General features: G+C 68.1%; 3 protein-coding genes across 7 annotated transcripts; 2 read left to right on the top strand and 1 right to left on the bottom strand.

Annotated features, from left to right (window-relative positions):
- Positions 1-122: 122 nt before the first annotated feature.
- Positions 123-1,957, top strand: LOC141955829 (creatine kinase M-type-like; the record flags this gene model as incomplete). Its single annotated transcript, XM_074895353.1, has 4 exons — positions 123-294; positions 640-763; positions 1,239-1,428; positions 1,705-1,957. Coding segments are annotated over 4 exons (665 nt in total), but the record flags the coding sequence as incomplete, so codon positions are not given.
- A 236-nt stretch (positions 1,958-2,193) lies between these two features.
- Positions 2,194-11,141, bottom strand: LOC141955830 (MAP/microtubule affinity-regulating kinase 4-like). Of its 5 annotated transcripts, XM_074895358.1 has the most exons (18): positions 10,896-11,141; positions 9,656-9,853; positions 9,206-9,259; positions 9,044-9,092; positions 8,880-8,945; positions 8,603-8,673; positions 8,151-8,207; positions 7,489-7,725; positions 7,255-7,374; positions 6,788-6,887; positions 6,591-6,700; positions 6,352-6,505; positions 5,450-5,664; positions 5,200-5,303; positions 4,843-5,106; positions 4,688-4,767; positions 3,700-3,744; positions 3,273-3,483 (listed from the first exon to the last, which is right to left on the bottom strand). In XM_074895358.1, exons 1-18 carry the CDS (start codon positions 10,944-10,946, stop codon positions 3,419-3,421), a joined length of 2,040 nt encoding a protein of 679 aa, XP_074751459.1. In that variant the 5' UTR covers positions 10,947-11,141; the 3' UTR covers positions 3,273-3,418. The 5 variants fall into 5 exon arrangements, with proteins under 5 accessions (XP_074751455.1, XP_074751457.1, XP_074751460.1 ...); XM_074895356.1 differs by lacking the exon at positions 4,688-4,767 and having other exon boundaries at positions 2,195-3,483; XM_074895357.1 differs by having other exon boundaries at positions 4,843-5,303.
- Positions 11,142-12,575: 1,434 nt separating this feature from the next.
- On the top strand, positions 12,576-16,114 carry LOC141955831 (exocyst complex component 3-like protein 2; the record flags this gene model as incomplete). Its single annotated transcript, XM_074895360.1, has 5 exons — positions 12,576-12,877; positions 13,269-13,701; positions 14,273-14,885; positions 15,112-15,226; positions 15,762-16,114. Coding segments are annotated over exons 2-5 (1,511 nt in total), but the record flags the coding sequence as incomplete, so codon positions are not given.
- Between the last annotated feature and the right edge of the window lie 61 nt (positions 16,115-16,175).

Here is a 16,175-nt window from a genome sequence, read left to right on the forward strand (position 1 = left end):
GCAGGTGTCACGGGTGTGGCGGGTGGATGTGGCCTGGGGACATGGGCATGGTCTGGCAGTGGGTGGGTGTGGTCTAGGAGGATCTGGGCGTGTCTTTGCCCTGATCCCGCTCCCTCCCACAGCCCTGAACAGCTTAGAGGGGGAGTTCAAGGGCCGGTACTACCCCCTGAAGGCCATGACGGAGCAGGAGCAGCAGCAGCTCATCGATGACCATTTCCTCTTCGACAAGCCCGTCTCGCCCCTGCTGCTGGCCTCCGGCATGGCCCGCGACTGGCCCGACGCCCGCGGCATCTGGTGGGGTGCTGGGGGCACCCACGTGGTGGGGTCCCTCAGCTGGGAGAGGAGCAAGGGGCACCCCAAGAGCAGGATCCAACCTGGGGGGATGCTGGGGGCACCCACATGTTGGGGTCCCTGCCTAGATGGGGTGCAAGGGGCACGCAGCGAACACGGTCCCACCTGGGGGCCCCCAGGTGTTGCGGCCCCACCTGGGCTCAGGCAGTTAGGGGCTTCCACGTATTGGGGTCCCACCTGGGGGGGGGAGGGGGCACATAAGGGTCACCCCAATGAATCTGGAGGTACCCAGAGGCCTGTGTCCCCAGGCCACCGCTGAGGGGGTGTCGTGTGTGTCCCCCACCACAGGCACAATGACAACAAGACCTTCCTGGTGTGGGTGAACGAGGAGGACCACCTCCGCGTCATCTCCATGGAGAAGGGGGGGAACATGAAGGAGGTGTTCAGGCGCTTCTGTGTCGGCCTCAAGAAGGTGGGTCAGACCCCCCCTTCCCCCAGCTCCCCGGGGGGGGATGGGGGCGTTGGGGCCCTTGAGGGACATGGGGAAGATACAGGGGACATGGAGGGTCTTGGGGACATGGGGGGGGCCTGGGGACATGTGGGGACATTGGGGGTGTTGGGAGCATGGAGGGTCCTGGGGACATATGGAGAGTTGGGAACATGGAGAGCTTTGGGGACACAGGAGGACATGGGGGTGATACAAGGGACATGGAGGGTGTTGGGGACACGGGCACAATGTCCCCACAATCTCGGGGGGGGCAGTGGGGGACACTGAGGGACATGGGGGCATGGGAGGACATGAGGGACATGGGGGACAGGGGGATGTGGGCACATTCCGGGCCCAGGGGACACTGGGGGTCCCAGGGGTGTCCTGGCAGGGGGTGGGAACCCAGACCCACGTGTGTGTGTGTGTGTGTGTGTGTGTGTCCCCCTCATCCCCCCCCCAGATCGAGGAGATCTTCAAGAAGGCTGGGCACCCCTTCATGTGGACCGAGCACCTGGGCTACATCCTGACCTGCCCCTCGAACTTGGGCACGGGGCTGCGGGGGGGGGTCCACGTCCGCCTGCCCAAGCTCAGCCAGCACCCCAAGTTCGAGGAGGTCCTCAAGCGCCTCCGCCTCCAGAAACGCGGCACGGGTGGGTGCTTGGCGGGGGGGGGGGGAACGGAGGGGAGGGGACACAGGGGGCCGTGGAGCAGAGGGGGGTGTGGGGATGGGGGGGGCCATGGGGCAGAGGTGGGTGCGGGAATTGGGGGGGGGGGGGGCCACAGGCCACAAGGATGGGGGCGCCATGGGGGCCACAGCGGGGCAGGATTTGAGGCCTAAACAGGACACAGGGGCGATGGGTGCAGGGCAGGGGGGCACTGTAGGTGCCCTGGGGCGTGCTGACAGTCCCCCCCCTCTGCCCCCCCAGGGGGGGTGGACACGGCGGCCGTTGGCGCCGTCTTCGACATCTCCAACGCCGACCGCTTGGGCTTCTCGGAGGTGGAGCAAGTGCAGATGGTGGTGGACGGGGTGAAGCTGATGGTGGAGATGGAGAAGAAGCTGGAGCAGAACCAGTCCATCGACGACATGATCCCCGCCCAAAAATAAGGGGGGGGGGTGCCCCCCCACGCCCCCACCCCAACCTTGGGCACCCCACCAGGACCCGCCTCAATAAACGCTGCTGGGTCTCGCTGTGAACACAAGCGGCCTGGGGGGGGGGGGGGGGGGGGGGGGGCTGTGTGTGTGTGAAAAGCATGGGGGGGGGACACCCCCACCCAAGGGACAAGGATCCCCCCCACACACCGTGGGGTGCCCTCAAGGCCCCTCCCACCTTCTCAGGGGGCACCTTCACCTTAACTCAGCCCCCAAGGTCACAATCGTGGTGTATCCTGGGAGTGATGGGTGCCGACACCAACAGGTTGCCTATCTTTATTGGGGGGAGGGGGGGGGGGTGTGTCAAGGGGTACAGACTGGGGCAGGAATAACTTAAAAATGTGCCAGGGAAAAAATGGGGGGATGGACACCGGAGCCCCAGGGCCATATTTACAGGCTGTACAGGGCTGGGGGACACAAGGACAGTCCCCCCGGGAGGGGAGAGATTTCAGGGGACCCCAGGCTGCAGCCCCAGCAATGGGGATCTTGGGGGGAGGGGGGGGGGGGGGGCAGGGCTGGAGGTGATGTAGAGCCCCAAATCTGGGAGTTGGGGAACACAAATGATGTCCCACAAGTTCTCAGAGCCACTGTCCCTTAGCTGGTGGCCCCCCCCCCCCAAGGGCCCAGAGCTGATGCCCCCAAGGTCCCCAAGCAAGCTGGTGGTCTCCGGGGTGCTGGAACTGGGGGACCCCCAAGGTCTTGGCACCAATGATGTCCCCAGGTCCCAGAGCTGGGGCAAGCACTGGGCTCCCACATCTGCTGGCCCCACACATTGCCAAGGTGGCCCTGAGCCCCCCCAGTGTCCCAGAGCCAAGTGACACCCCCGGATCCCCGAGCTGCCGCAGCCCCCCAGGTGCTGGTGCCGATGTCTCCCCCGGGGCAGGGCCCTAGAGCTGCCGCAGCCCTCCGGCAGGGGGTGAGAACACCTGGATCCACCGCAGAACCCCCCGTGCCAAGACAGCTCCTGGGGCTGGGGAGGGGGGGCAGGGGGTCAGGGTGCCGACACAGCCCTGGGTGCTGGAGCTGGTGCATCCTCAGGGTGGGGTGTCCCCAAGCTGATGCAGGCGTGGGGGGGCTGTGTCCCAGCACTGACAGAGCCCTGGGTGCCAGATCCAGTGCCAGTAACCTCTTGGGGGAGGGAAGGGTCCCAGTTCCCCCCACCCCACCCCACTCAGGATGCACCCCTCGAGGCAGGGGGGGTCCCAGCTCCGGCGCTAGTCCCTAGAGCTGGAGCTGCCCGGCCACACGTGCCAAGGTGGCCCGGAAAGCGCCAGCGGTGCCAGCCAAGCGCCGGAAGAGCACGCCGTGGAGGCCGAGGCGTTGGAGGCGGCAAACTTCGGCCTCGAAATGGCAGAAATGCTCGCTGGGCCCCCGGTCGTGGGTGCAGGAGAGCAGGAAGGGCTGGGGCTGGCGGGCGCGGCAGCCGGCCGAGAGCGTGGCCTGTCGCAGCGCCGCCATCACCGCCTCGGCCGGGCGGGCGCTCGTCACCTTCACATGCCAGGGGCATCGGAGCAGCCGGGGTTCGGCTTCCTTTTGATCCCAAGGTAGATGGCAACTGCGGGGAGCGGACGGGGAGAAAAGGTGAGTGTGGGGTGGGCAGGGGGGCACCAGGGGGTGGGTATGGTGTGGGCAGGGCAGGGAGGTATAGAGACTATGGGGCACAGGGCAGAGTGGGTACGGCACAGGCAGGGGGCTGGGGGGCAGGTATAGGGGCTATGGGGCACGGGGGGGGTGGGTATGGGGACACCCACCCATAGGCATCGGCACCCACCTTGTGAGCGCAGGTCCCCCGATTCTCTCAGGTTCGTCTGCGACCCTGCAGGAGGGAGGGGGAACAGACACACACATCGGGGGGGGCCCTCCAAGCCACTTCCACCCCCCACCCCCCCATTTCACACCAATTTGGGGGGCAGCACCCTCCTTTCAGGGCCAACACCTCCCCCCCAGGGCTGATGTCGGGGTCTAGTTCCCATTTTGGGGTCTTCGTACCCCATTTTGGCAGGGGGAGCCACAGTCCCCAATTCAGGTGCCATCATCTGGGCAAGGTCATGGCCCTTGGGCTGGGGGGGCACCCCCCTGATTTTGGGGGGCACATCACACCCATTCTGGGGACGACACCACTCCTATTCTGGGGACACCCCCTACCCCAAAGTAATGAGGAATTGGGGGGGCATCACCCCCAGCTCGAAAGGGGGGGGGCAGCATCCCAAATTTGGGGGACACCCAACAGTGCACCCCCATGCCCCCCCCTCCCCCAAACCCCCCCAGCAGCAGCAAAGGCTGAGAGGCAGAAAGAGAGAAGGGAGAGGAGCGAAGCACAGCCAGTGGCACCGGGACAGTCACTGGGGTGGGGTGCTGGTGGCACCAGGAGACCAGTGTGTGGGTACTGGTGGCACTGGGATGGGAACTGCAGTACCAGTAACATCAAGACAGACACTGGGAGAGACCTGGGCCAAACACCAGCAGCACCAGGACAGGGCTGGAATGGCACCGGGATGGCGAAACGAGGACTGGCACTGGGACAGGCACCATGGTGGTGCTGGTGGCACCAGTGAACCACTGTGTGTACTGGTGGCCCGGGGACAGGCACCGGGGTACCAGTAATATCAGGACAGACACTGGGAGCACTGGGCCAAACACCAGCGGCACCAGGACAGGGCTGGAACAGCACCGGGGTGGGTGCAGGCAGCACAGGGATGGAACTGGGTCGGGCACTGGGCCAGGCCCCGTGGCAAGCGCCGGTGAGGCCGGGCACTTACTGATTTTGGCTCCTGGAGGCGTGGGGGTGCCCGAGACGCACCTATTAGAGCTCTGCCGCTTAGAGGGGTCAAGAGTGACCCTGGAAGAGAAAGAAGCAGCGTGAGGAAGAGGAGGGTGGCGCCGGCAGCGGGCAGGGCGCCCGTGGCCCCCTCACCTGCGGGTCAGCTTGGAGGTCAGCTTGCTGAAAAGGTTGGAGGTGGCCCGCGAGCGGCTCTGGGGCAAAGGCGAAGCTTCAGGGGCCAACGTCGGAGAAGCAGGGGGGCCGTTGGGCCCCCCCCCCGTTCGCCGGTCCCGGACTTGCCCGCCGTGGAAGGTGCTGCGGCCGGCGGTGCCCCGCGCCAGGCGGGCCCGCTCCGAGGAGGCGGCGGCGATGCTGTGGCTGGAGGGGGATGCCGGGGGCACCCGGCCGGTGACGGAGCTGTGGGGGAGGAAGAGGAGGAGGAAGAGGGCGTTAAGGCGGAGTTCGGGGTTATAGGGGAGGCCCCGGCATTCGCACACTCCCCCCCCAGACCTGTTCTCTTTGCCGTTGGGCAGCAGCGAGTGGCGGTCGGCGCCCGGGCGCTCGGTGCAGACGTAAGTGTTCCTGCGCGCCATCACGCTCGAGGGGAGGTTGGTCTGTGGAGGCACCGGGTGTCCCGTGCTGTCAGCACGCCCCCCACACGCCAGCTCCCAGCCCTATGGGTGCCCCCCCACTTAGCATCCCCACAGGTGCCCCCCCCCCACTCCCCCAGCCCCCAAACCTCCCCCCCCACCCCCCCCACCGTATTGATGGCGCCGTCCTTGTGCCTCTCGGGGATCTCGGCCTTGTTGGGGTTGTTGGCGCTGCTGACCATGGGGCTGGAGGGGGGCATCCCGCGGCCCGACCCCCCCACGCTGCAGCTGGCCTTGCGGGCGGGCATGCGCTCCTCCTTCAGCTCCGCGTCGCCCGCGCTGGTGGGGCTGCGCTTGGGGTGCAGAGGCACGGGTGAGGGGCCGCCTGCGGGCAGGAGGGCGGGTCACGGAGGGGAAACGGGCAGCGGCAGGCAGCCCTGCCTGCCCCCCACCCTGAAAACACCCCCCTGGGGCACGGTCTGGAGTCACGGTGCTGCCCAATGTGCTGGGGCGGGGGGGGGGTTTCTGCCACCCCATAGGATGGGGAAGAGGGAGCCCCCCCCTGCCCCACACCCCAGGGGCACAGAGCATACCCCACTCTTTGCCCTATAGATCCCTCCCAGCCCCCCACAGACCCCCCCAGCCCGCTATAGATCCCTCCCAGCTCCCTCAACCCTCTATAGACCCCCCCAATCCCCTATAGATCCTTCCCAGCCCCCCCAGCTCCCCACAGACACCCCCAGAACCCTATAGACCCCCGCAAGCCCCCCCAGCTCCCCATAGACCCCTCCAGACCCCTGCCAGCCCACCCCAACCTCCCATCGAAGCCTCCCAGCCCCCCCAAACCCCCCCAGCCCCCTATAGAACCCTCCCAGTCCCCCACAGACCCCTCCAGTCCCCCCGCACCCCACAGGCACGAAGCGTAGCCCACTCCACGCCCCACAGACACCAAACTGGGTGCCCCCCCCCCCCCCCCGCCCTGTACATCCCCAGCATGGCGCCCACCCCACAAGCGTGATGCCCCCCACCCCACGTGGCCCATTGCCTGTGCCAGAGGCCAGTGGCCACTCACAGAAGTCGCTGTGCCGCCGCTGCCGGTGGTAGGTGGTGGCCCCACGCTGGCTCTTGCTGTGCGTCACCGTCTTGCCAGTGCCGTTGGCCGCCTCGCTGGGTGCCCGCACCCGGGCCAGGGACAGGCTGCTGCCCGTCCGCGACTCTGCCTCCACCTGCGCCCGGCAGCAACCCATCACTCGGTGTCCCCAGGCACGGCTATCAGTGTCACCGCCTGTCACCTGCCCTCTGTCACCTCACCTCATTCTTCCTGCCCAGCAGGAGGTAGGTGGCTGTAACCTCGTTGTATTTCTGGTTGCTCAGGGACTCCTTGATCTCCTCCCGGGTGTAGCCCATCCCCACCATCACCTCTGCAGGGAGCAGGGACAGTGAGGGGGGGCACCGCCGAGCACCAGCCCTCCCCATCCCGGGGTGCCAGGGTGACACAGCGCCCTCACCGATGCGTTTGGTGTCCCCAAAATCCTCCTCGGGCTCCTTGTAGGGCTTCAGCTCATCACCCTCATAGCCGATGTTGATCCACTTGTCCTTCATGATTTGCTGTGGGGCAGCGGAGGGGGGGCACGGACACGACATGACGACACAGGGGTGACATGCGTGCCACCACAGGGTGCTCTGAGCACCGGGCACCCTCCTGATTTACCCCCCCTGCAGCATCACCCTGGGGTGCTTTGCCCCCGCCAGACGCTCCAGCCAGGACGTGGCGTGGCCACATCCTGCCCTTGCCCACCCACCCACAGGCGCCAACAGCTTACAGTTAGCCCTAGAGCTAATTGGGCTAATTAAGAACATTGGGAAGGGGAAGGCAGCTTGGGGATGCCTACAGGGTGGGTCAAGGAATGTGGCCCATTGGGGTGGGACCAGCTGGGCTGGCCCCAGCCCCCCCATATCCAGCCCCCCCCCTCACCTCGAGGGTGCAGCGCTTGGCTGGGTTCAGCACCAGGAACCGGCGCAGGATGTTCTCGCAGTCGGTCGACATGTAAAAGGGCACCCGGTACTTGCCCCGCAGCACCCGCTCCCGCAGCTCCTGGCAGCGTGTGGGGGACACACACAGGTTAGGGTGGGGGCACCCCCACCCTGGCACCGCTCCACACCCCGGGGCAGGGACAGGAGGGGACGCTGCCCCGTCCCTGCTGCCCACCTTGAGGTTGTGGCCATCAAAGGGCAAAGAGCCGCTGACCAGGGTGTAGAGGATGACGCCCAGACTCCAAATATCGACCTCGGGGCCATCGTATTTCTTGCCCTGGAAGAGCTCGGGGGCGGCGTAGGGGGGGGACCCGCAGAAAGTGTCCAGCTTGGAGCCCAACGTGAACTCGTTGCTGAAGCCAAAATCGGCGATTTTGATGTTGGCGTCGGCGTCCAGCAGCAGGTTCTCCGCCTGCGGGCACCGGGACAGGCACACGGATGGTAAAGAGGCACCGTGTGTGGTGCAGGGACACCGGGACACGCACCACGTGGGGTATAGGGACACCAGGATGGGCACTGTGTCCAGCACAGGGACACTGGGACAGGGAGCACATGTGGGACACGGACACTGGGACAGGGAGCACATCTGGGACCGGCACCATGTCTGGTACAAGGACAGTGGGATGGGGGCACTGGGATGGGTGCAGGGACACCGAGACAGGCACCATGTCTGGCACAGGGACACTGAGACACCAGGACAAGGACACTGGGCTGGGCACCACACCAGGCCCCCCCTGTGACACAGGGCCACCGGGAGGGGCTCAGCACAGGGTATTGCCACCACCGGGCACCCCACAGTCCCCTGCCCAGGGCCACCACGGGGCAACTGGGTCCCACCTTGAGGTCGCGGTGGACGATGTTTTTCTGGTGGCAGTAGTGCACAGCCGAGACAATCTGGGGACAGGGCCAGCATCAGCAGGGGTGGCCCCAGTGCCCGCTGGCCCCACAGCCACCAGCCCTGGCCCTTCCGCAGTGCCCCCCCCCGCCTCGACCCACCCCAATCAATGCCGCAGCCAGTGGCCCCAGGGGGGATCGATCTTGCCCACGTGTGGCCGCCGCGTGCCAGCCCTGCCCCCCTCAACGTCCCCAGACCAACGCCACCACTGTGCCACATGGCCTCCCCGTCCCTAGTGCCCCCAGCTGTCACCAGCCCCATGCCAGCTCCACACTGTCACCAACACCCCCACTGTGCTCAGCCCCCCCCCACTGTCCCCAGCCCCACGCCAGCACCCCTACACTGTCCCCACCCACCTACGCCCCACCCTCATCACCCCCCAGTGCCCCCCCACCTGTCTGAACTTGGCCCGCGCCTCCTTCTCCTTCATCCTCCCATGGGACACGAGGTAGTCGAACACTTCACCTGTGGGGACACCCATGGGTGCCCACCCCAGGCACAGCACCCCCAGCGGGTGCCTGCACCCCCCACCCCAGGCATGGCACCCCCCACCCCCCCGGCCAAGGTGGGTGCCATGCCCCCCACTAGACCCCTGGGTGCACCCCCAAAGCCCACCCCAACACCCTGGGGAGCACCCAGAGGGGGGTTCGGGGTGCCGGGGGGGGTCTCACCAGCGCTGGCGTATTCCATCACCAGGTACAGCGTCTTCTCCGTCTCAATGACCTCAAACAGTTTCACTGGGGGTAGGAGGGTGGGTGTGTGTGTCAACACAGGCACCCACGAGTGCCCCCACCACCATGGGTGCCCCCCCGTCCCTAGTGGAGGGGTCACTCACCGATATTGGGGTGATTCAGCCCCTTCATGATGCGAACTTCCCGGAAGAGCTGGGGGGGGAGGGGAAGGCATTAGTGGTGAGGGAAGTCTGGACCCCCAACGCCCCATGCCCAGGAGGGTGCCCCCCATCCTGTGCACCCACCACCCTCCGACCCCCCCACACCTTCTGGAGGCTGGTGGGGTTCAGCTGTGTCTTGTCAATGATTTTTATGGCCACCTAGGAAGGAAGCAGGGGTGAGGTGGGGGAACACGAGGCGGGGACACAAGGGGGGCAGCACTGGCAGTTACCCCAGACCCCCCCAGCACACTCATCTGCCCCCTAGCATTGCAATTCCCCTCCCAGTTGCCCAGGTCTCCCCGTAACCCCTCTGGGGTCACCCACCTACCCCAGGATCCCCATTTCTCCCCCCAGCTCTTTCCAATTGCACCCCAGTACCCCCCCAAGTCCCCCCACACCTCCCATCTCCCCCCACTTGCCCCCTGCCCTCCTTCTAATCACCCCCAGGACTCCCATTTCTCCCCCCCCCAAGTCACCCCAGAGCTCCCATCACCCCCTAGTTGCCCCCTGCCCTCCTTCTAATCACCCCCACGACCCCAAGGGATGCCCCCCCACCTCACGGCCGGTGAGGATGTGCCGGGCCAGCTTGACCTTGGCGAAGTTGCCCTTGCCAATGGTGCGCAGCAGGCGGTAGTTGCCGATGTGGGGCTGCTCCTCGGGGCAGGAGGCGATGGAGTTGCGGCAGCGGGCGCCCAGCGAGCGGCTGGACCAGGCTGAGCCCTTCTCCGAGCGGCTGCCCCCCAGGCCCACAAGCTGGGGAAGAGGAAGGGGGGACACAGACACACACACGCAACTGAGACCCCCCCGCAGATCATCACACAAGTGACTGGTACTGCTGAGACTCCCTCAGCTCATCACATGGAGGCCGTGTGCTGCTGAGACCCCCCCCAGCTCATCACAGGGGTGATTTATACAGCTGAGAACCCCCCCCCCAGCTCATCACAGGGGTGATTTATACAGCTGAGAACCCCCCCCCAGCTCATCACAGGGGTGATTTATACAGCTGAGAACCCCCCCCCAGCTCATCACAGGGGTGATTTATACAGCTGAGAACCCCCCCCAGCTCATCACAGGGGTGATTTATACAGCTGAGACCCCCCCCCAGCTCATCACAGGGGTGATTTATACAGCTGAGACCCCCCCCAGCTCATCACAGGGGTGATTTATACAGCTGAGACCCCCCCCAGCTCATCACAGGGGTGATTTATACAGCTGAGACCCCCCCCAGCTCATCACAGGGGTGATTTATACAGCTGAGACCCCCCCCAGCTCATCACAGGGGTGCCTCCCCCGGCCCCCAGCACCCAAAGGCCCCTGGGGGTGGACGCTGCCCCGGCCGGTGGGGTGGGGACAGATCCGGCCTGACCGGCTCCGGGGCCGCGTCCTGGCCTCACCCGCAGGTGCCCGGACGCCCGGGTTCCCCCGATGGTGACCGAAGACGGGCGGGGGGTGGGGCTCCGCTGCCCCTGGTGTGCCCCCCTCTTCCCGGCCGTAGGATCACCAGGGTCCCCCCAGTCACACCAGTAGCCCCCCAACCCCCCCATTCCCGCTTACTGGGAGGCCCAGCATCTGCCCAGCGCCCCCCCGGTAACAAACCGACACTCCCGCGGTACAACCGGGCCCCTCCCGGTGCCTCCCCGGTATAAACCATCCCCCCCAGGTACCAGCCGGCCCCCCCCGGTGCTCCCCCCCGGCACCAACAGACTCCCCTCCCCGGTACCCCCGATACAAACTCGCCCCCCCGGCCCGGCCCCAGCCGCCCCGCCCCCCCCCCCGGCCCACGGCCCCCCCTCACCGTGTCCGCGTTCCGCTCGTTCCCCGCCGCCAGGGCGGAGCGCGAAGACATCTTGACCCGCGGGGCCGGGGCTCGGGGCCCGGGGGGGGGAGGCTCGGGACCGGCGGGGCTCGGGCAAGGCCCGGGCCGGGCCGGGCGCACCGGGCGCGGCCGCTACCAGCGGCTCATGGCCGGGCGCACGAAGGCGGAGCCGGGGCCGGGCCGGGCCGGGCCCGGGCGGGGGAGCCCTAGGGGCGGGCGGCGGCGGGGGCGGCCATGGGCCGGGCCGGGCCGGAACCGGAAGCGGGACCGGGGCTGGGCGGGGCTGGGCGGGGCGGGGCTGCGCCGCGGGGGTGGCCACGCCCCTTAAAGGAGCCTTAAAGGAGGCGTTCAGGGAGGGGGCGCCTGGGGGCAGCGGCGCGTTTGGGGGGGCGGGGGCATTTAGGGGCGGGGGGTATTTAGGGTGGGGGCTGGCGGGGGGTGCCGGGGGGCTTGGGCGTGCGGGGCTGCAGAATTGGGCCCGTGGGACGGACCCGCGTGGGGCGCGGCGGGGGCACGGGGAGGGCACTGGAGGCCACTGCCCCTCCCTTTGCCTTTAAGAGGAGCGTCAGGGCGGGGCCGGTCCCGCCTCCCCACCGGCGCGTTGGCCAATCACGAGCCGCCGGGCGCGGCCGCGGCTCCTTCCCATTGGCTATGCCGAGGCATGGAGACAGCCCGGCCCGCCCCCCCGGCGGGGGCAGGGCCCGCGCCAGCGCGCCTCTTCGATTGGCTGCTGTGCTGACCAATCGGCGGCGACCGGAGTGGGACGGGGAGGGGGCGTTAACCCCTGAGTGCCCGGCGGTGGTGGCGCGGGGAGGGGCTCGACGTCACGTGAGCTGGCGGGGACACGAGGGGACACGGACACACAGGGCGTCACGTGGTGCTGGGCGCTGGGCCGGGGACCCCGTGTGCCCCCCCGGGGCCGGGGGGTGACACCGATGGGTCCCCCTGTGCCCCGTGGCTTCCCCCTGTGCCATTGGGGTCCTGTCCCGCTGCCATCTGGGGTCCCCCTGTGCCACACGGGTCCCATCCTTCTGCCACGCCCGTGTCCCCATGTGCCCCCGGAGCCCTGTCACCGTGCCATACCGGGGTCCCCCTGTGCCATGTGGGGTCCCCCTGTGTCATCCGGGGCCTCATCCCATCCCACGGGACCCCTGTGCCATGGGGGGTTGTGTCACCACAACATGCTGGGGTCCCTTATCCCCTCCCCGTGTCACATCAGTGTCCCCCTGTCCCGTGGGGTGCCCTGTGCCCCATGGGGTTCCCTGTGCCCTGTGGGGTCCCCCTGTGCCACCTGGGGTCCTGTCCCGGTGCCCCATGGGGTCCCCTGTGCCACTGGGGTCCTGTCCGTGGCACACGTGGGGTCACCCTGTGCCCTGTGGGGTCCCCCTGTGCCACGGGGGTCTTGTCCGGTCCAATGCCCAGGTTCCCCTGTGCCACCCCAGTGCCATCAGAGTCCCCCCGGTGCCACCATTTCCCGTCCCCTCACCATGCCCGGGGGTGATGGCCCTGCAATGGGAGGTCCCCCCCTAGTCCCCCCCCTTTCTCCCCGTCCCTGGTGACCCAGCGGAACCGGGGTTGACCCTGCCCCGGTGTGGGAGGCCACACCGGGGAGGCGCTTCCTCAGGAAACCCCCCGGCCACTGCCCGCCTGGTGTGGCCACCACCGCCACAGCACCCGGTGTCACCGTCACAGTGCCCGGTGTCTGTCACCACAACAGTGCCTGGTGTCACTGCAACAGCACCCAGTGTCACCAGCTCAGCACCCGGAGTCACCATCACAGCACCTGGAGTCACCATCAAAGCGCCGGGTGTCACCACCACAGCGCCCGGTGTCACTGTGACAGCACTTGGAGTCACCATCGCAGCACCTGGAGTCACCATCAAAGCGTCTGGTGTCACCGTGACAGCACCCAGTGTCACTACCACAGCACCCGGTGTCACGACCCGCGTCTGCTGCCGGGGGTACGTGTGCCACAAGGGCCGCGGGCACCCAACTGGGCCACGGCGGGGAGGGGGGTTGCACACGGCGGGGTGCCTGCAGCAGTTTGCACGCTCGCGGGGTGCACGTGGAAGGGTGCGGGGGGTCACGGGGGAGTGCAGGGAGGGGTGTGCACCCTCGGTGTGGGTGCTCATGGAGTGTGCGGAGAGGGTCGTGCAGCTCGCAGGGTGCGCACGGGGGGGGTTGCACATTCATGGGGGTGGGGGGGGCTGCTGGGGGCTGCCCGGTGCCACCCCATCTGCTGGGAGAAGCTGCAGGTGCCACCCTGGGTCTGGGGGGGGGGTCAGGGTGCCACCCCCCCGAGTCCCAGCTGCCCTTTGGGTGCCAGCCTTGGTGCTCGGTGCCACCCTGCAGGCCATGCCGCTGCTGAAGAAACCCCCCAGGGAGGAGGAGGAGGATGGCGACCCCTTTGCCGCCAACCCTGAGAGCCGCTACCGCCGCCGGGCCACCCTGGAGCGGCTGGTGGGGCTGGCACCCTTCGGCCGCGCCCGCCGCGTCCCTCCCAAAGACAGCGACGGGGACGGCAGCCACGCGCGGCGGCGGTCGGAGGATTTCGGGCTGTTGCGGCGGCTGCCGGGGCGGCGGAAGGCCAGCGTGGAGGCCTTGGCGGAGAGGACGGTCCCCAAGCGCAGCTCGTTGCTGCGGCTGGCCTTGGGGACACGGGGCCGGCGGGGGTCCGCGGGCGAGCGCTCACCCACAGCCGAGAGTGACGGGGTGTCCGACGGGGACCAGGACAGCGGGGGACAGCGGCAGGAGGGACGCGGCAGGGCCAGGGAGCCGCTCTCGGGTGAGGGGGGATTGGGGGGCGGGGGCAGGATGGGGGGGACACGTGGGACTTGGGGATGTGGGGGGTGCGGGACGTGTGGGAGTGGGGACAAGGAGATAAAGGGATGTGGGACTTGGGGGCATGGGGATGTGGGGATGGGGACAAGGGCATGGGGACGTGGGGATGGGGATAAGGGGACATGGGGATGGGGACAAGAGGACAAAGGGACAGGAACGTGGGAATGGGGACATGGGGACAAGGGGATGGGGACATGGGGATGGCGACAAGTGGATGGGGATGTGGGAATGGAGACATAGGGACAAGGGGACAGGATGGGGACAAGGGGACAGGGACATGGGGACAGGGACAAGGGAACAAGGGGACGGGGATGTGGGGACATAAGAGGACGTGGGGACCATGGAATGTGGGGCGTGGGCATGGGGCCGTGGGGCCACAGGACATGGAAGGATGCTGTCAGGCTTGTGGGACACAGGGGACATGGCGAGTGGGCCATCGTCATCTGGTGCCACGGGCCCTGGGTGGCCTCAAGGTGCCATCAGAACACCCATGGGTGCCCCCCCACCCCTTAAAGTGCTGGAGATCCTGGAGCTGATCCAGCGGCGGGAGCTGGTGGCAGCCGATGAGCAAATCATCGCGCTGGAGGCCGAGTGCGCAGCCACGTCCCCGGCATCCCCCTCGGTGTCCCCCGTCCCCGCCGCCGGGCGCCAGGCGCGGGACGTGGCGCTGCTCTACGAGGCGCTGCTGGCTCAGCTCTGGGCGGTGCTGGGCGAAGCGGTGCCCGTCGGGCGCCCCTACCCCCCTCTCCGCCTGGTGATCCGGGTGCTGGAACAAGAGGAAGCGGCCGATCGGCAGCACCCCCCAGGCACCCCGGGGCGCCCGCGCGCCCTCCGGCGCCGTTGGCAGGAAGCGGTGGGACGGGCGGCAGGAGAGAGGTTGGCGCAGGTGGCACCTGCCGCCGGGTTGGGGGCCCGTTTGGCAGCCTTGGCGGCTCGTTTGGTGGGCGATTTGGGGGCCGTGCGGTGCCACGTGGCCCCTGCGTACCCCCCCGAGTACGGCGCCTTCGGCATCTACGCCCGCGGGTACCACCGGGCGCTGGCGCAGCAGCTGGGTGCACTGGCGCAGAGACCCCTCGCTGTGCCCGACCTCTACCTGCTGCTCGACTGGCACAGCAACACCTACCCCAGGTGAGACCCCTCCCACGGGCACCCGCTGTCACCCATGGGACCCACCAGCGCCCTGGGGCACCTGGGAGACCCCACAGTTTCTGCAGGCCTGGCGTGCTCGGCACCCTGTGGCACCCACGAGAGCCCTCGCCACACTGGGCACCCCTAGGGCTGTCCCCCGGGCCATGGGTGTTGGGCACCTCAGTGCCACTCTGGGGTGGGTGCTGTGAGGTCCCTGTGCCCGCAGGGAGGTGCTGGGGCACCCTGAGGTGGGGGCCCTGCTGCAGGCACAGGCGCTGGGGCCCCTCCTGCCCCCCGAGACCCAACGCAGCCTTGAGAGCTCCTGCATCGCTGCCGTCAAGGTACAGGCACCACCGTGGGCACAGGGACGGGCACCGGGATGGGCGGGGAATGGGGACCAGGATGGGAGCGTGGTGGGCACCAGGGTGGCACTGGGACGGGCATGTGATGGGACTGGGATGGCACTGGGATGGGCACATGATGGGCACTGTGGTGGCACTGGGACAGGCACACAGTGGGAGTTGTGGTGGCACTAGGATGGGCACATAATGGGCACCATGGCGGCACTGGGATAGGCACTAGGATGGGCGGGGAATGGGGACTGGGATGGGAGCATGATGGGCACCAGGGTGGCACTGGGATGGGCATACAGTGGGCATTGTGGCACTGGGACAGGTACATGACAAGCGCCAAGGTGGCACTGTGATGGGCACATGATGGGCACCAGGGTGGCACTGGAGCAAGCATGTGGCGGGCACCAGGGTGGCACTATGGTGACACCGGGATGGGCATCGGGACAGGCAGAGGGCTGGGGGTGGCAGGGGATGCCACTGTCCCTGTGCTTGCTGTACCCACGGACTCTGTGCCCACCACCAGGCGAAAGTGGAGGTGGCAGTGGCACAGGAGCTGCAGCTCAGCGAGGACACATGGGCTGAGGAGGCCACCGGCCAGGAGCTGCAGGAGGGACTGGCCACCCGCGTCACCGGGGTATGGGCACGGTGCCCACAGGCCACCAGCCGGCCTGCACTGCCATCCCTGGGGACTCGGTGGGGTGACCCACAGTCCCCTGGGTGCCGGGTCCCCTTGATGCCAGGTCCCCTGGGTGCTGGTCCCCTGGGTACCGGGTCCCCTGGGTGCTGGGTCCCCTGGGTACCGGGTCCCCTGGGTGCTGGGTCCCCTGGGTGCTGGGTTCCCTTGGTGCTGGGTCCTCTGGGTGCTGGGTCCCCTGGGTACCGGGTCCCCTGGGTGCTGGCTCCCCTGGGTGCTGGCTCCCCTGGGCGCTGGGTCCCC

The sequence above is a fragment of the Athene noctua genome, unplaced genomic scaffold (assembly GCF_965140245.1).
Source record: "Athene noctua unplaced genomic scaffold, bAthNoc1.hap1.1 HAP1_HAP1_scaffold_761, whole genome shotgun sequence".
Classification (NCBI taxonomy): domain Eukaryota; kingdom Metazoa; phylum Chordata; class Aves; order Strigiformes; family Strigidae; genus Athene; species Athene noctua.